The sequence below is a fragment of the Oncorhynchus mykiss genome, chromosome 29 (genome assembly GCF_057628025.1).
Source record: "Oncorhynchus mykiss isolate SJ-2025 chromosome 29, ASM5762802v1, whole genome shotgun sequence".
Taxonomy (NCBI): Eukaryota; Metazoa; Chordata; class Actinopteri; order Salmoniformes; family Salmonidae; genus Oncorhynchus; species Oncorhynchus mykiss.
In genome coordinates this window covers 24031622-24050234 of record NC_143050.1, presented here as the reverse complement: position 1 = coordinate 24050234, position 18613 = coordinate 24031622, and the positions used below count along the sequence as shown (strand labels likewise).

Sequence of the window (18613 nt, the reverse complement as noted above, 5' to 3'; positions counted from 1 at the left end):
ACAATGCAGTTTAAAATATGGACAAGAATAAGAGATAAAAGTAACAAGTAATTGAAGAGCAGCAGTAAAATAACAATAGCGAGACTATATACAGGGTGGTACCAATACAGAGTCAATATGCGGGACACCGGTTAGTTGAGGTAGTATGTACATGTAGGTAGAGTTATTAAAGTGACTGTGCATAGATGACAACAGAGAGTAGCAGTGGTGTAAAGGGGGGGAGGGGACAATGCAAATAGTCCAGGTAGCCATTTGACTAGATGTTCAGGAGTCTTATGGCTTGGGGGTAGAAGTTGTTCAGAAGCCTCTTGGACCTAGACTTGGCTCTCCGGTACCGCTTGCCGTCGATGACTAGGGTGGCTGGAGTCTGACAATTTTTAGGGCCTCATTCCACGGCCTGGTATAGAGGTCCTGGATGGCAGGAAGCTTGGCCCCAGTGATGTACTGGGCCGTTCGCACTACCCTCTGTAGTGCCTTGCGGTTGGAGGCTGAGCAGTTGCCATACCAGGCAGTGATGCAACCAGTCAGGATGCTCTCGATGGTGCAGCTGTAGAACCTTTTGAGGATCTGAGGACCCATGCCAAATCTTTTTCAGTCTCCTGAGGGGAATAGGTTTTGTCGTGCCCTCTTCATGACTGTCTTGGTCAGCTTGGACCATGTTAGTTTGTTGGTGACATGGACACCAAGGAACGTGAAGCTCTTAACCTGCTCCACTGCAGCCCTGTCGATGAGAATGGTGGCGTGCTCGGTCCTCTTTTTCCTGTAGTCCACAATCATCTCCTTTGTCTTGATCACGTTGTGGGAGAGGTTGTTCTCCTGGCACCACATGGCCAGGTCGCTGACCTTCTCCCTATAGGCTGTCTCGTTGTTGTCGGTGATCAGGCCTACTACTGTTGTGTCATCAGCAAATGTAATGATGGTGTTGGAGTCGTGCCTGGCCGTGCAGTCATGAGTGAACAGGGAATACAGCAGGGGACTGAGCACGAACCTCTCAGGGGCCCCTGTGTTGAGGATCAGCGTGGCAGATGTGTTGTTACTTACCCTTACCACCTGGGGGCGGCCCATCAGGAAGTCAAGGATCCAGTTGCAGAGGGAGGTGTTTAGTCCAGGGTCCTTAGCTTATTGATGAGCTTTGAGGGCACTATGGTGTTGAACGTTGTGCTACAGTCAATGAATAGCATTCTCGCATATGTGTTCCTTTTGTTCAGGTGGGAAAAGGCAGTGTCGAGTGCAATATTGATTGCATCATCTGTGGATCTGTTGGGGCGGTATGCAAATTGAAGTGGGTCTAGGGTTTCTGGGTGTTGATGTGAGCCATGACCAGCCTTTCAAAGCACTTCGTGGCTACAGACGTGTTCCATGTTATCTGACAGAATGTACAACAAAAACTTATCCCAGTACTGACTTACATTGTTCACAAGTCTCTCATCTAGAATCCAAGTCAAGTCTCAAGGCAACTGATCGCGAGTCTAAGTCAAGTCGCAAGTAATTTTGCGACTTAAGTGCAACTCGAGACCGAGTCTCGGACTCGAGTTTCCATCTCTACCATCTGTAAATACAAATAAAATTGTTAAATTACGAGCCTGGTTGGTTTAGCCACATAAAAAGCCAGCAACATTCCTGCTAGCCATGATTGGCTGAGATAATGAATGGGCTGGACATGCCAAGAAATTAGTTCAGGCTGGTCTGCCATATAGCAAGCTTCTGTCTATTTGAGCTGGTTAGTATGTGTAGGTAATCCTGTCTAACGCAGCTTTTAAAAAATATATATTGCTTAGTAGAACTGCATAAGTGTTGCTCTCCACTTTCTGGAGGACCAAGTTTTGAAATCAGAGGAGTTAGAGTTTGATAGCTAAGGAGATGGAGAAAACACCTGTCTCCGGATTACATTTTCAAACTAAGGGCAATCATGGCATCTGTGACAGGGAGAAGCGTCCAACCATAATGTAAGATAGTCTAGCTAGCTATATTTTCAGATATTACACGTTTCTAATTTTGACATCAAATCTTTTAATTTCAAGTTAGAGTGTACTGTTAGCTAGCTAGCTTTAGCCGGCTGGCTCGCTAGCTAACGTTACATGTATGATCCTATTATTCGTATCTCAGAGCCATTTGCTTTGCTAGTTATAGCCTAATATTAGCTAGCTAACATTGAACCTGTTTGGTTAGCTACCTGCAGATTCATGCAAGGTAGTAATGTCATGAGTTGGGATTATGGTTCATTGTTTAGCTAGGTAGCTACATGTCTTAACAAAAGACTCCACTATGCAAGTGTCCATTTTAATAGAATGTCAATGCAACAACTGTTAGCCAGTTCGCTTGGGTGCTTGACTGCTGTTAGGACAGAATGCTCGGATCAACAATTAAAGAGATTGGTGGAGCTAAAGCTTAAGAGGTTGTGAATGATGCTGAATAGGTGTAGACAAAGAAGAGCTCTTCAGTAGGTACCAAAACATTCAAAGGCCACTTTCTCAAAAGTGAGGTTACAAGTTTGTCAACTTTCAAAGCAGATTTACTTTCCAATTGTTCCTCAAATGCAGTGTATAATGTACTATTTTGTAGCTCTGTGTCTCTCCTTTCATCAAACATAAAACGGCCGCGACCGGGAGGTCCGTGGGGCGACTCACAATTGACATAGCGTCGTCCGGGTTAGGGAGGGCTTGGCCGGTAGGGATATCCTTGTCTCATCACGCACCAGCTACTCCTGTGGCAGGCCGGCCGCAGTGCGTGCCAACCAAGGTTGCCAGGTGCACGGTGTTTCCTCCGACACATTGGTGCGGCTGGCTTCCGGGTTGGATGCGCGCTGTGTTAAGAAGCAGTGCGGCTTGGTTGTGTTGTGTATTGGAGGACGCATGACTTTCAACCTTCATCTCTCCCGAGCCCGTACGGGAGTTGTAGAGATGAGACAAGATGGTAGCTACTAACAATTGGATACCATGAAATCGGGAGTTGTAGCGATGAGACAAGATGGTAGCTACTAACAATTGGATATTGGGGAGAAAAAAAGGGGGTAGAATTAAAAAAATAATAATAATAAACACATAAGACCAAATCAAGGCCGTCGGTCACATATCGTTCATTACAACGATATTTACTAGAGGAATGTGAAGTTTGAAATTAAATATGTTTGCTAACATGGGTGACTGTTAATGGGACAATTGATGGCTACAACAATCAAACTAGTACTAGTAGTTTAAAGGATCATATTTTTTTATTGCACATTAATTATCTTTCTATTTATCGTTATCACATTAATTTAGGCAATTTATTGCAATGGATTTTTGTCCATATCGTCCCAACTCTACCAATGCCCTATTAAGACACTTTATGTTGGTGTTTGCTTTATTTTGGCAGTCTCCAGTACATCCTTTCCTCTGACTTCATGGATCTCTAACGATTGAACAAGTTAAAGCCAGTCAAATGATGAGAATGAACTTGTTGCTTACACCTTTACAGATCATTGCAGAAGAGACAAGCGGAAAGGAAGTCTACTAAAACCAATGTCTCCAGTGGAGCCAAGTACACTCGCCATGCAGATATTACAATATTACAATACAATAAGGGAACTAAGTCCTGTTAACTTAGAAAAAAAGAGTGGGGGAGATGTGTGAGGTGAGGAAGGGGTGGGATTCCACCAAGGGATTCTGATAGATTAGGGGTTTATGAGGGAGTTGGGGTACGCAGGCCAGAAAAGGTTCAATCATATCTAAGCCAAGGGGGAGGTAGTGGTTGGTGGCTGTTAGGGATGCCATGAAACAATATTGTATAAATATTTTTTTTTACCCTTGGTAAGTAGTCCAGTCAAAGTCTGATGATTGGGCCTTTTGCCACCTGAGTCTGATACATCTAGGTTAATCACAAACAATCTTCCCTCCACACTATTTCAGGGCTATGATGATATCATGATTTAGTCAAACCCCTCAATCTAGACAGACCAGGGAGAAACTGAGACTCTGGCCCTGTGGGAAAGGCTTTCTTTGTGACTCACTACAATTTGCAGCCAGGAAGGCAGGGAGTGTGTGCTGAACTGGGGGAGACGGAAGAGTCATCAAGGTTCATGCTGATTGGTGGTTTCCCAGGTCACTAGGGAATGAACCATAAAAGTTCAAACTGATAGTGATAACAAAACATTGCACAGTCGCACCATCCAAATGACATGCGTTTGAAAGCCTTGTGTTTTGTAGGCCTAGCAAGGCACACTGAAACATGCTAGTCAGTCATGGAAACAGCACATGACAGGAGAAAGTAAAGAGTGTCTTTAGTGTTGTTGGCATGAGGGCAGTTGTTCCCGTTACAGTTCATGAGTGTTGGGTTACAGTAAATGTTTGTCTGTTTCTGTTTTCTGCAAGCGCCGGCATCATCCATTATCAGCCAGCCACAAACAAATAGGATGAATAGGTCCAGGTCTAATTTCCCCACCTTGCTCTTTACAGTCTGCTTAGGCTTGTAAAGTTAAACCAAACATGCATTACTGGCCACTTCAAAAGAACAACAGACTAGATGCTAGTATCAACCATCCATACTGGGTCTGAAAACCTGTTTCGTTTCTGGTTTCTCTTTATTGGCCTAGTTGCAAGAGGTTATCAGATAGCGTTTTCACCTGAAATGTCAGGTTGGGAAAAACCAGCCTCCCCTTACGTATAACTCTCAAAGAGCCCTTTGATGGGACTTCATCAGACTGATGTGGCGTTTTCACCTGAAATGTTAGTTTCATTTCCTACCAGCCTCAAAATTGGACACTTCCAGTGACAGTCAGATGGACATCAAATGTGTGAGTCAATTATATACATCCTGACCACAAGCTTCCCAAAGCCTGATGAAACCAGCAGTATCAATACAGTGGGGTTACCTTACTGTATCAGATGTCTATATGTGACTCACCACCTGGATTCAGTCTTATGTAGCAATATTTGAATTTCTGTTTTTTACATTGGATAAAAGTAGAGACTCAGAGCTACAAAATGGTATATCGTACATTGCATTTGAAGAACAATGGGAAAGTAATTCTGCTTTGAAAGTTGATAAACTTGTCAACTCATTTTTGAGAAAATTGCATTTTAGTGTTACGGTGAGAGAGCTCTTCTTTGTCTACACCCATTTAGCATCGTTCACACCCTCTTAAGCTTTAGCCCCCCACATCTCGTTAATGCTCTGGACGATAATTTGTTTACCTCTGGATAACATGAAAACAGCCTAAACGGCTCTGCTGGCAACAATTTCATTATGCTTTTTTGCCGACTTTTACTGACACCGGCCATATTCAATGGGTGTTGTAGCTAGCTACCTAGGTAAACAAGGAACGTAGCTAGGCAAACAACATGTAAGATCACACACATCACATCACGTTAGCTAACGAGCCAGCCAGCTAACAGTAGCTAACAATACACTTTAGCTTGAAATGAAACCACTTTGTAAAAATGTTAAAAGTGTAATATCTGAAAATGTAGCTAGCTAGACTATCTTACATACATGGTGGACGCGTCTCCCTGTCATGAATCTATGCCACAAATGGTTTTAGTTTTAAGACGTAATCCAGAAACAAGTGTTTTCGCCATCTCTCTAGCTATCGTACTCTAATTCCACTGATTTCAAGACTCGATCCTCCAGAAAGTGGAGAGCAAACATTATGCAGCTACATTTTAAAAAATCAGCGTTCGACAGAATTCCAACACAGACTGACCAGCTAAAATAGACAAAAGCCTTCTATATGGCAGACCAATCCGAACTTATCTCTCGGCGTGTCCAGCCCACTCATTATCTCAGCCAATCATGACTAGGTGGAAGGTTGCTATCTTTTTATGTGGCTTAACCAACAAGGCTCATAATTGAACAATTTTATTCATATTTACAGATGGCATACAAGTTTGTTATTAAGGCACATGAAAGTTAACATGTTCAAGAAGGCATTTCTGCCGACAAAAAAAACACATTTCGATAAAAATTGTTTTTACATTGAAACTGCTCTCCTGTGAAGTCGTGACTTGCGACCTACGCCTAGTTTCCTGAATCGGGTCACATATTCAGACTGGGGCCCACCATGCTGCTCACCCAGGGGAAGCTCCAGGAAAGACAGACAGCCAGTCAACACAGAGCAGTACAGTGAACATACATGTAATAGACACCATGATTCTCACAGCCACCATGTCAGATCTATAAAGGGACGGTCACAGTCTTATTATTGACTCTGTGGGTTCCCCTGCCACTGAATGAATGCTAAGTAACCAAAGAAAAACAGAACGCCATGGTCTACCTATGTCTACCTGAGCTAGCCTTTATGTGAGGGGCTGCCATAATCAACATACACGGCGCCTGGGGAACAGTGGGTTAACTGCCTTGCTCAGGGGCAGAATGACAGTTTTTTTTTACCTTGCCAGCTCGGGGATTTGATCTAGCAACCTTTCGGTTACTGGCCCAATGCTGCCGCCCCTTGTGTTTGTCTTCCTCTGCTAGATAATCAATGGAAATAGACTAATGGTCTACTCTTCATCAATAATACAGTGGGCCAGTGAATCTCCCTCATCATTCAAGGTCCGTCTCTACATACAGACACACCATAGGCTGCACCACACCACTGTTCTTGCTATTCTATTAGTTGCTGTACAACACTGGGTAACTGTATACACCTCACTCAGACCACAATGCAGATGCAAGGCAGGTATTGAGCCAGTCCATAAAGCTCACATAATGAAGACATCCATGTAATGGATAGCATACACATAATAGTATGTACTGTAGTGCCAGATAGTGTATACACACAAAAGTACATATTTATCCACAGAAACGACACACCCGATTGATCTCCTTTCCTAAAATATCCTCACAGCAGTCCTGTTGCATATAGTGACGATGACAGAATGAAATACAATAACCTGGTGTTAATGCAGTGTCTGATGCAGTTCCTCAACATGATTCAGGGCTTGCTAGGGCTGGCTCTAAAGCCAAATAGACATGGCTACACATCAGCAGAATGATTTTAAAAAGCTCTTGAGTACCCATTGTCTCCTGGGGCCTTACAGACTTCATGCAGACTGACTAAACGAGAGGAGAGACTAGGCTGATTGTGTAGGCACTAGGTAGCTCACGGACAATGGTGTGGCTAGGAGACAGAGATCAATTTCAACCAATTTCCCCTCCTTTCTCTCTGCGGGGTGGCAGTGGCCCTCCGGCAATCGGCAGTGAAGCTTGAGGAACAAACCTCTGTGGGAGAGAAGACAAGAGTGCTGACATTTGTCACACAGGAAAGTATGGTATATATCACCATCGGTTTGGAATGAGGCAGCAGCAACCATATCAAGAGAAGATGGGATACATTTGAACAATGGCATTCTGAATTTGAATCTGAACATTAGGGGTGGACACAGAAAACATGATGTATTTTCTGTTCTCACTAATCTACATAGATTTTCTTTCGGTCTCCAAAAAACAGGTTTATATGTCTGGTGTTTTGAGATAGATAGTGAGAGTATTGGGAGAGGATACAGCCTGTGATAGGAATACAGAGTACTCCTGGACCCTATTTGTCTGGTATTAATGTTTCACCAATCACAGTCTAAAAAAACATGGCTGGCATTACTACTGGAAAGAAATCAAGACATTTTATCCGGTTATAGCCAGGGCATTTAAAATATTCTGTTGTTAATTAGATTTAGAGTCAAGGCATTTAATGGATAATGATGTCATCAATCAAATAGGGGAGCCATTGCATCTAAAAGGATGATGTCATTGATCACATAGACGGGCATTTACAGTAAAGGGTGATGTCATGCCTGAGAAAGAGCCTGAAATGGGTCCAGAATCTCTTAACCTAAGGAGCCTTCATTCAACAAGGATGTGCCATATACAGTGCCTTGCGAAAGTATTCGGCCCCCTTGAACTTTGCGACCTTTTGCCACATTTCAGGCTTCAAACATAAAGATATAAAACTGTATTTTTTTGTGAAGAATCAACAACAACTGGGACACAATCATGAAGTGGAATGACATTTATTGGATATTTCAAACTTTTTTAACAAATCAAAAACTGAAAAATTGGGCGTGCAAAATTATTCAGCCCCTTTACTTTCAGTGCAGCAAACTCTCTCCAGAAGTTCAGTGAGGATCTCTGAATGATCCAATGTTGACCTAAATGACTAATGATGATAAATACAATCCACCTGTGTGTAATCAAGTCTCCTCATAAATGCACCTGCACTGTGATAGTCTCAGAGGTCCGTTAAAAGCGCAGAGAGCATCATGAAGAACAAGGAACACACCAGGCAGGTCCGAGATACTGTTGTGAAGAAGTTTAAAGCCGGATTTGGATACAAAAAGATTTCCCAAGCTTTAAACATCCCAAGGAGCACTGTGCAAGGGATAATATTGAAATGGAAGGAGTATCAGACCACTGCAAATCTACCAAGACCTGGCCGTCCCTCTAAACTTTCAGCCCATACAAGGAGAAGACTGATCAGAGATGCAGCCAAGAGGCCCATGATCACTCTGGATGAACTGCAGAGATCTACAGCTGAGGTGGGAGACTCTGTCTATAGGACAACAATCAGTCGTATATTGCACAAATCTGGCCTTTATGGAAGAGTGGCAAGAAGAAAGCCATTTCTTAAAGATATCCATAAAAAGTGTCGTTTAAAGTTTGCCACAAGCCACCTGGGAGACACACCAAACATGTGAAAGAAGGTGCTCTGGTCAGATGAAACCAAAATTGAACTTTTTGGCAACAATGCAAAACGTTATGTTTGGCGTAAAAGCAACACAGCTCATCACACTGAACACACCATCCCCACTGTCAAACATGGTGGTGGCAGCATCATGGTTTGGGCCTGCCTTTCTTCAGCAGGGACAGGGAAGATGGTTAAAATTGATGGGAAGATGGATGGAGCCAAATACAGGACCATTCTGGAAGAAAACCTGACGGAGTCTGCAAAAGACCTGAGACTGGGACGGAGATTTGTCTTCCAACAAGACAATGATCCAAAACATAAAGCAAAATCTACAATGGAATGGTTCAACAATAAACATATCCAGGTGTTAGAATGGCCAAGTCAAAGTCCAGACCTGAATCCAATCGAGAATCTGTGGAAAGAACTGAAAACTGCTGTTCACAAATGCTCTCCATCCAACCTCACTGAGCTCGAGCTGTTTTGCAAGGAGGAATGGGAAAAAGCGACTTACAGCTGTAATCACAGCAAAAGGTGGCGCTACAAAGTATTAACTTAAGGGGGCTGAATAATTTTGCACGCCCAATTTTTCAGTTTTTGATTTGTTAAAAAGGTTTGAAATATCCAATAAATGTCGTTCCACTTCATGATTGTGTCCCACTTGTTGTTGATTCTTCACAAAAAAAATACAGTTTTATATCTTTATGTTTGAAGCCTGAAATGTGGCAAAAGGTCGCAAAGTTCAAGGGGGCCGAATACTTTCGCACGGCACTGTATCACATCGGGGGATGATAACATGGTCTGGTCACAGGTTTCACGCTAGAAGTCTAATGTGAATGCTGTGAGTGTATTACTTAAACACAGAATGTGGTAGGCAAGTTACAGACTATCTACTGACAACTGCCGGATTCTATGAGGGTGTTGGTGTTAGGCTGATGACAACACCTACCCACTAACACTACCCCCCAAGTGTCTCCGTCCTCGGAGCTCACACCTACTAGTCTCATCAGTCACCATAGGGATGTGTGATCGGCCGGCCCGGTGCCAATATGACCTCCCAGTGTAACGTATCACAGTACGCGCCACGACCCGTCTTAATGCGATGTGTCACAGGTCTGCAAACATGGGACGGTCTTAATCTACTAATACATACATGTCAAGGTGGATCAGGCTCAGAATGTCAAGGAGACTGAGAAATGTTGGCTTAAATTCACCATGTCACACGACATGATTGAGACAGAAAAATATATATATATGATATTCAAACTTAATAGCAATACTTGAATAACACACATCATGTGATTTCAAATTTAGATCCATATGCAGGTGTTTAATAAAGAAAGCAAACAGATTAAAGTGGAAGTCAGACAAAGGATGCTTGCAAAATACTTGGCATTAGTCAAACTACATTAATGGGGATTCTGGGAAGGGTTTGCATTTCAAGTAACCACACTTGCCAATTTAAAGGGCCAAAATCTTATTGCCTAATAGATTATTGCCATCGCACTAGGCTTGTCTGTGAGATGAGACTGCCATCTAACAAGTCTGAAAATTACATATACTGTATTATTGCAAGCAAGGAGCTGTTAATGATGTTGTGTAATGGTCATATATCATGTGAAGTGAAATATACTTATTGTGAAGTTGTCTATGGCTATGGGCTGATTGCATTCCCCTATTATCTGCCAGGAATCTCATCTAAGACTACTTCTACACACAATTTAAACAATGAGTGCTTTGTGTACCTTCATGGAAACCTCACAAGCTGCCCTCCACCTTACCTAACCTATTTTCGACCTTCTACCATCTCAAAAACATAATCTATACAAAACCTAAAATGATCTGTCTTTTTAAGTAACAATCCACTGAGCACACATTGGGTGAATCAACGTTTCCATGTCATTTAAATTTCATTTAAACGTTGAACCAACGTGGAATAGACGTTGAATTGTCGTCTGTCCAGTGGGAATTGACCAGATTAAAATCAGACATTCACACCTTGAAAAAAAAAAACACTACACTGCCACACCTGTTGACTTTCTGTTCTTGTGGTTTTTCTCCACATCATATTGGAATAACTGGCAACATATATACAACTATGATAACTAAACTACAGGCCATACTAAACTAGAACTAAACAGGATGCGATAATGTTACGGGATATTGCTACTGTCTGAAAGTAACTGTTACCAAAACTGCTGTAAACATCTGAAATCAGCAGCTGTCACAGTCAAGAACAGGCATGCCCACTACCCAGCACCAACGCACAATAGCTATCCAAACATAAATGTAGGATACTACTAATACAATGTTACATGACAAAAGGCAAATACAATAGACAATAGAAAACTCATACATGTCATTTTTGGAAATTAAGGACAGCATCTTTCATTTAAACCATGTAAAGAGCGGAAAAGTTCCACCCCTCCCGCAGTTCGTCCACCGAAATCGAATCCTAATGCGCTTCGTTGAGCCAGTGGTAAATGTATCAACAAATAATTACATCTTACCCTTATATTGCAGTGAGCTACCACTTGTAATTTTCACAGTCCCACTTATGGATTCGCCAGGGCTGTAGACCACTTTGTTGTTGGTAAAAGTAATATCGAATTCCTGAAGCTTGCCCATGACTTCGCTACCCTCCGCGTCTCACAACAAAAAAACGGATTATGGTGCGCGAGGGACAGGTCTTCCGCCGCCTATGGAAATTTGAACCGAGCTCTCTCGAAGATGGTGGATAAATAAAGATGTACTACTGAGGCCGTTTACCACTGAAAAACATGGTTAGTTTCGGTCTGCTTAAGGGGGTGGCTCTCCCGATAGGCACCAATGCGATAGCAGCTGGGTCTAGTCTGCTAGTTCATGGACTGTAATATAACCAGAAAAACGAGGGAGTGGGATGTCTCGCTTCCCCTTCCGTCTCTGGCTCTCTAATCTCACCTGCAGCATGCACTCCACCGAGTTTTCAAGAGCAGTGACGTCAATAAACAAATATGTATTATATTCAAGTGCATTTTGTTATACTTGTTGTTAATAATAACAAATATATATTTCTAAAAAAATATTCAAGGTTGGTAGCCTACTCTTTCATAACTAGCCACATAATGTAAATATATGTTATTCAAGCAGTTGCGTTTAGGTCATCTTGACATATTCACAGTACACCTCCCAGTGGAGATACTATAATAACACTGTAATAACCACAGTACACATTACACTACTCAACATTGGTCTCTGAAATGTTCTATATTTCTTAAACATGCTATTTTGCAGACATTGAGCCATTGATTGAGTTGGACCACACATTCACTGACTTACAGGACGGATGCATCATACACTGTATGGTGGGTTACCCCTCTCTTCACCCATCTCCACCTCCATCCCCACCTCACTAGAAAATGGTAGACAGCAGGGCACTCCCCATCTCCAGATCGAGATTAGCTACATGCTGCTGACATCAGCAATTTGTCTCACTCAGAAAGGATGGCTGATCAGAGCAGAGGTAGGCAACCCTGTTCCTGGAGTGACGTAGATATTGCAGGATTTTGTCCCAACTGGGCACCATGTCAGACCAACTGAGCTAATGGATTAGTTCAGTGATTGACAAAATTCAACACACCTGGTTTTCCAGAGTGTTTAAATCAAAAACATGAAGTGACTGCGGCACACCAGGACCATGGTTGCCTACCTCTGGAGCAAAGGAATGTGATAGTTTATAGCTCTCAGAGAAAAGAATGAAAGTATCCTGGAGAGAATGAGCTCCCAAGCTGAAGTGGTAATGGGACTTCTGTTCCCAAATGAGGAGCTAGTTGTTCCCCGTTTAAGCTGAGTAAGTCATTTATCTACGCTTATTGCTTTATTAGTGCATGTAGTAAGGTGATATACTGAAGTGCAAGCTTGTGAAACATACAGTTATTGCATTTGCACACACACACACACACACACACACACACACACACACACACACACACACACACACACAAGCTTGTGTGTGTGTCAGAGAGAGAGAGAGAGAGAGAGAGAGAGAGAGAGAGAGAGAGAGAGAGAGAGAGAGAGAGAGAGAGAGACAGACAATGACTGGGCTGTTAAAAAAGCAGAGTACATCACATGCAATGAGACAGATGCTTCCATGACAACAGACAGACGCAGTAGTTGCCAAGTTACTGCCAGTATCCATGGAAATGGCTCTCATCTTGTCTGAATAAGTATTTAATTTTGAAGCAGCATGTTGTATATGCCTCCAGGTTGCTGATTCACTGTAGGTTCAAACGCCTGTAGAAGTATCTGAAATTACCCTCTTTGACATTCACTCCACCTCTATTACTGAATTTATGAGCCATTTTCAAATGCATAGGATAAATCAATGAATATAAACGTGATTCCAGCAGCAGTCCATAGCCACATGAAATGGCAACTGAAGGCGTAGATGGAAGTAACACCAGCATATAGAGGCATTCAGATATCAGGACTTGATATCAGTAGCACACATCATATCCTCCTGAGATCCAGCAATTCATTTCTGTCCTCTCTAGTACACATCAGTTCTTGGTCCATACCTCTGATGCCATACAAACCACTGTATAAGTCCTGTTGTCCCTTTGAGAGGAAATTCTTGGTGTCACGACTTCCGCCGAAGTCGGTTCCTCTCCTTGTTCGGGCGACGTTCGGCGGTCGACGTCACTGGTCTTCTAGCCATCGCCGATCCACCTTTAATTTTCCATTTGTTTTGTCTTGTCTTCCTGCACACCTGATTTACATCTCCTACTAATTTACATGTGTATTTCGCCCTCTGTTCCCTCCATGTCTGTGTGGGGTATTGTTTATTGTCAAGGTTGGCATGCTTCCAGGCTGGGTTGCGGCGGGTTTTATTTATACCCGTGATTTGTGGCAGCCGGTACTTTGTACTTGGGTTTCATACTTTGTGCTGCCTCATTTGTTCTTTGGGCATTTGTGTTGTGACTCGGTTGCGTTCTGTATTATGATTGCCTAAGTAAAGTGCTTTGTCCATTCATCTCTGCTCTCCTGCGCCTGACTTCCATGCACCAGCTACACCCACCATTGACACTTGGCTTTTCACTGATATCACATGTGGGGGTGTGACCTTGACAACTTTATCTTCCTGGTTCTTAATTAAATGGCTGCCGTCAAAATTAGCACATTTTATGGAAGTGTGTATGGAAATGTATGTAATTATTAATAAAAAAAATTGTGAGTTTGATATTCTAATTGTTTCTAGTAAGTGAATATCTCAGGAATAGTTAAGTGAGTTATGAGGACTGTGTAATATATTTTTTTCACAATAAATAAGAGCTTATCAAGAAATGCCCTCAGTAGTGGACACCTGGATGCCGCAACTATGTTTTTCACCTACTGTACCATTGGCTGTAATGTTAATGTTTTAATATTTACGTCCTAATGACCACTACGGAGGACAATTTTGCACATACAATAAAAAATAAATAACATGTTTAGGTAATAAGTACATTTTTCACATCAAAGACTTACATTATGTAAAAAATAAAAAAATAAACTTTCTGGTCTCAGAAGGCTATTATACTCAACATCCTCATCCAGACACCTACTAGGTTCAAATCAGGTAAACACATGTATTATGCAACCAGTTTATAGACATTTACTGCTGGGTGGTTTGATGATGTGTTATGGATTTAACTACAAGCGTAGTACCAACGGCAGTTTGAACCAACCTTCAAATTGTATACATGACGGTTGTTAAATTGGTCCCAGATTCAGCTATGTTCAGCATATAGTGCCTTCGGAAGATATTCAAGACCCCTTGACTTTTTCCACATTTTGTTACATTACAGCCTTATTCTAAAATAGATTAACATTTAAAAAAAATCCTCAGCAGTCTACACACAACACAATGACAAAGCAAAAACAGCTTTTTACACATTTCTGCTCATTTAGTAAAAATAAAATAAGTATTCAGACCCTTTGCTATGAGCCTCGAAATTGAGCTCAGGTGCATCCAATATCCATTGATCCTCCTTGAGATGTTTCTACAACTTGACTGGAGTCCACCTGTGGTAAATTCAATTGATTGGACATGATTTAGAAAGGCACGCACATGTCTATATAAGGTCCCACAGTTGGCAGTGCATGTCAAAAACCAAGCCATGAGGTCGAAGTAATTGTCTGTTGAGCTCTGAGACATGATTGTGTCGAGGCACAGAAGGTCCCCAAGAACGCAGTGGCCTCCATTCTTAAATGGAAAAAGTTTGGAACCACCAAGACTCTTCCTAGAGCTGGCCGCACGGCCAGACTGAGCAATTGGGGGAGAAGGGCCTTGGTCAGGGAGGTAACCAAGACCCCACTGGTCACTGTGACAAAGCTGATGAAAACAGGATTGAACTCTTTGGCCTGAATGCCAAGCGTCACGTCCGGAGGAAACCTGAAACCATCCCTACGGGGAAGCATGGTGGTGGCAGCATCATGCTGTGGGGATGTTTTTCAGCGGCAGGGACTGGGAGACTAGTCAGGATTAAGGCAAAGATGAATGGAGCAAAGTAGAGAGATCCTTAATGAAGGACAACGACCCTAAGCACACAGGACAACGACCCTAAGCACACAGCCAAGACAACGCAGGAGTGGCTTCGGGACAAGTCTATGAATGTCCTTGAGTGGCCCAGCCAGAGCCCGGACTTGAACCCGATCGAACATCTTTGGAGAGACCTGAAAATAGCTGTGCAGCAACGCTCCTCATCCAACCTGACAGGAATTGAGAGGATCTGCAGAGAAGAATGGGAGAAACTCCACAAATACAGGTGTCGAGCTTATAGCATCATAACCAAGAAGACTCGAGGCTGTTATCGCTGCAACAAACTACTGAGTAAAGGGTCTGAATACTTATGTAAATGTAATATTTCTGTATTTTTTTTTTATTAGCAAAACATTCTAAAAAAACAGTTTTTGCTTTGTCATTATGTGGTATTGTGAGGGGAAAAAATAATGTAATCAATTTTAGAATAGGGCTGTAACCTTACAGAATGTGGTAAACGGCAAGGGGTCTGAATACTTTCCATACTTTCCATAACTATACATAGCGTTTACATTAATATGTTAGGGTTATGGCTAGGGTAAGGTAGTTTGGTACCAATATCTTCAGCTAACATTCCACTCCTTGCCAAAGGTGTAGACATGAAGCTAGGGTTAGGGTTATGGATAGGGTTCGGGTTGAGCCAGGTTGTAGACATGAAGTTAGGGTTAGGGTTGAGCCAGGGTGTAGACATGAAGCTAGGGTTAGGGTTTTAACTAGGGTTAGGGTTCGGGTTGAGCCAGGTTGTAGACATGAAGTTAGGGTTAGGGTTGAGCCAGGGTGTAGACACGAAGCTTGGGTTAGGGCTAGGGTGCAGACATGAAGCTAGGGTTAGGGCTAGGGTTAGGGCTCGGGTGTAGACATGAAGCTGGGGTTAGGGCTAGGGTTAGGGCTAGGGTTAGGGTTATGGTTAGGGCTAGGGTCAGGGCTGAGCCAGGGTGTAGACATGAAGCTTGGGGCAGGGCTAGGGCTAGGGTTATGGTTAGGACTAGGGTCAGGGCTAGGGTTATGGTTAGGACTAGGGTTAGGGTTGAGCCAGGGTGCAGACATGAAGCTAGGGTTATGGTTACTGTTGAGCCAGGTTGCAGACATGAAGCTAGGGCTAGGGTTACTGTTGAGCCAGGGTGCAGACATGAAGCTAGGGTTATGGTTATGGTTAGGGTTGAGCCAGGGTGCGAACATGAAGCTAGGGTTAGGGCTAGGGTTAGGGTTAGGGTTAGGGTTAGGGCTGAGCCAGGGTGTAGACATGAAGCTTGGGGTAGGGCTAGCGCTAGGGTTAGGGCTAGGGTTATGGTTAGGACTAGGGTTAGGGTTGAGCCAGGGTGCAGACATGAAGCTAGGGTTATGGTTAGGGTTAGGGTTAAGCCAGGGTGCGAACATGAAGCTAGGGTTAGGGCTAGGGTTAGGCCAGGGTGCGAACATGAAGCTAGGGTTATGGTTAGGGTTGAGCCAGGGTGCGAACATGAAGATAGGGTTATGGTTAGGGTTGAGCCAGGGTGCGAACATGAAGCTAGGGTTATGGTTAGGGTTGGGGTTAAGCCAGGGTGCGAACATGAAGCTAGGGTTAGGGCTAGGGTTACTGTTGAGCCAGAGTGTGAACATAAGACGATAGGAAAGTGTGGAGAGACATGGCAGATGACAGTGAGCAGGGCACCTCCACCTCCAAATTCCCACTTCAACTCCTGATGATGAGAAATTCATGATGCCAAACTAAAGTAATACCATTCCATCACCATTCAAGTTTTGTCAATGGGTGAGATGCAGTATGGCTTGACGTGATGTGTGTGTTGTTTTAACCACAGCTGACATGTTGGTAATAAATAAGCTAACCTGATTCAATGCATTTACAGTCTAATTTGACTGGTTGTCATGTGTTGTCAATATATTCAAATAGTTTACAATCAAAGGTTAATGTGAGTTTATTGTGCTATTCATTTTATTGTCATTCACGTCCAGTATGAGGGGTGACAATCAAAACTTGCATCATGATTCCACCTAGTGGTCATTTTAAAGAACATGCGGCTCATTCAATTCTGCACCTCTTTATTTAATCTCAATTTCAGACAAACTGAATAATATGCCAATTGGACCAGCTGTAATCTGAAATATGTAAAACTATAATTGACCATAAACATTCAACCTACCTTCAAGTAATGACTCTTCAAAGTCAGCAAATCAAAAAATATCACTACAGATTGCTTTGGCTACAATATAGTTCTCTCCTACAATCATGTAACGGGCCGGTTTCCCCGAACCAGCAGCTACAGTACCATACTGTATGAGTCTGGTCACTCTCTCATGTACTCTCCTCTTCCTCCTCCACCCGAGCAGGCAGGTGCTTGTGATGCCATCATGGCATAAGGGTGACAGCTGGCGGAGGGCCGACAGTCTTCAATGTAGCCATTCTCCTTCCTGGCCCAACTAGCGTGGGATCCAGATGCTGGCCCCGCGGTTGGCCACCCTGGCATAGAAGACATATTGACCCGCGAGGGTGATGGAGGTTTCATGGAATCCTGTGAGGCATCTGATGTTGTCCTGGCCTCCGCAAGGGTCATACACACGGATGTGCTCGGCGTGTTGCTTGCTCAGCTTCTCAATGGCCTGCTCAATATGTCTGTTTGAAGAGGGGAGGGGTTAGGTATTGGACCAAATCTCATAGTTATACAGCCTTACAGAACCTGACAGTGCAATAATGTTTTTACAGTAATACTCACTGCAGCCACCCTTCTTCACTTATCTCCTTGGTGCTAACTTCGGTGTGGCAGCCCGCGCCGTTCCAGTTCCCCTTTAAAACCATCCTGAAAGACTTGTTATACAGCATTGGAGAAAAAAAAGTCTAAGTTTACTGAGTCGGCATGACCTCAACATTGGTGCCACAGATTCTGAGCCCAGAATAGAGACATGCCTTGTAGTGACACTCCACAATGTCCCTGCCATAGATATTGTCTGCACCAACCCCACAGTAGTGTGGACCTGAAAGAGAGAGAGTTAAATGGAAACAAATTCAAAGGCCTATTTAATAACATTAAGATTGTATATGGACATATAGATTGAGGTAGATTTAATATATGTAGTGCTTTTCCGAGTGCACAAGACCATTTACATTATGAAATGAACAAGGACACATGGTATAATACAATAGAGTCAGTCACCTTGGGGACCTGGGAATCCATTTTGGGGCCAGCCATAAGGGTGACCATCCATCCCTAGGAGAGTGTACTCCTGCTCCATTCAAAACTAGGGGGTATAGTCCTTCACCTTCTTACAGCCTGAAAGTATGTCACACTCTGTATAGGAGAGAAAAGGCATACTGTAGGGTTAGTTTGATTGAAAGGGAAATATTAGACAGTCAAAGCCTACAGGCTGCTGTTTATCTTGACCAAAACCAGTTGGTATCTGTCAAC

General features: G+C 43.0%; 1 protein-coding gene and 1 pseudogene across 2 annotated transcripts in view; both read right to left on the bottom strand.

Moving 5' to 3' along the window:
• The window catches only part of arrdc1b (arrestin domain containing 1b), a 63553-nt gene extending 51964 nt beyond the window's left edge, over positions 1 to 11589 (bottom strand). Inside the window, exon 1 of the mRNA XM_021590984.3 lies at positions 11164 to 11589. Coding sequence (XP_021446659.1) covers positions 11164 to 11281 — 118 coding nt within the window. The 5' untranslated portion in view covers positions 11282 to 11589. The remainder of the gene's footprint in view (positions 1 to 11163) is intronic.
• A 5814-nt stretch (positions 11590 to 17403) lies between these two features.
• On the bottom strand, positions 17404 to 18440 carry LOC110509846 (glutamine synthetase-like; annotated as a pseudogene). The gene is made up of 3 exons (XR_016493139.1): positions 18362 to 18440; positions 17924 to 18182; positions 17404 to 17823 (listed from the first exon to the last, which is right to left on the bottom strand). The product of XR_016493139.1 is annotated as a glutamine synthetase-like (transcript).
• Between the last annotated feature and the right edge of the window lie 173 nt (positions 18441 to 18613).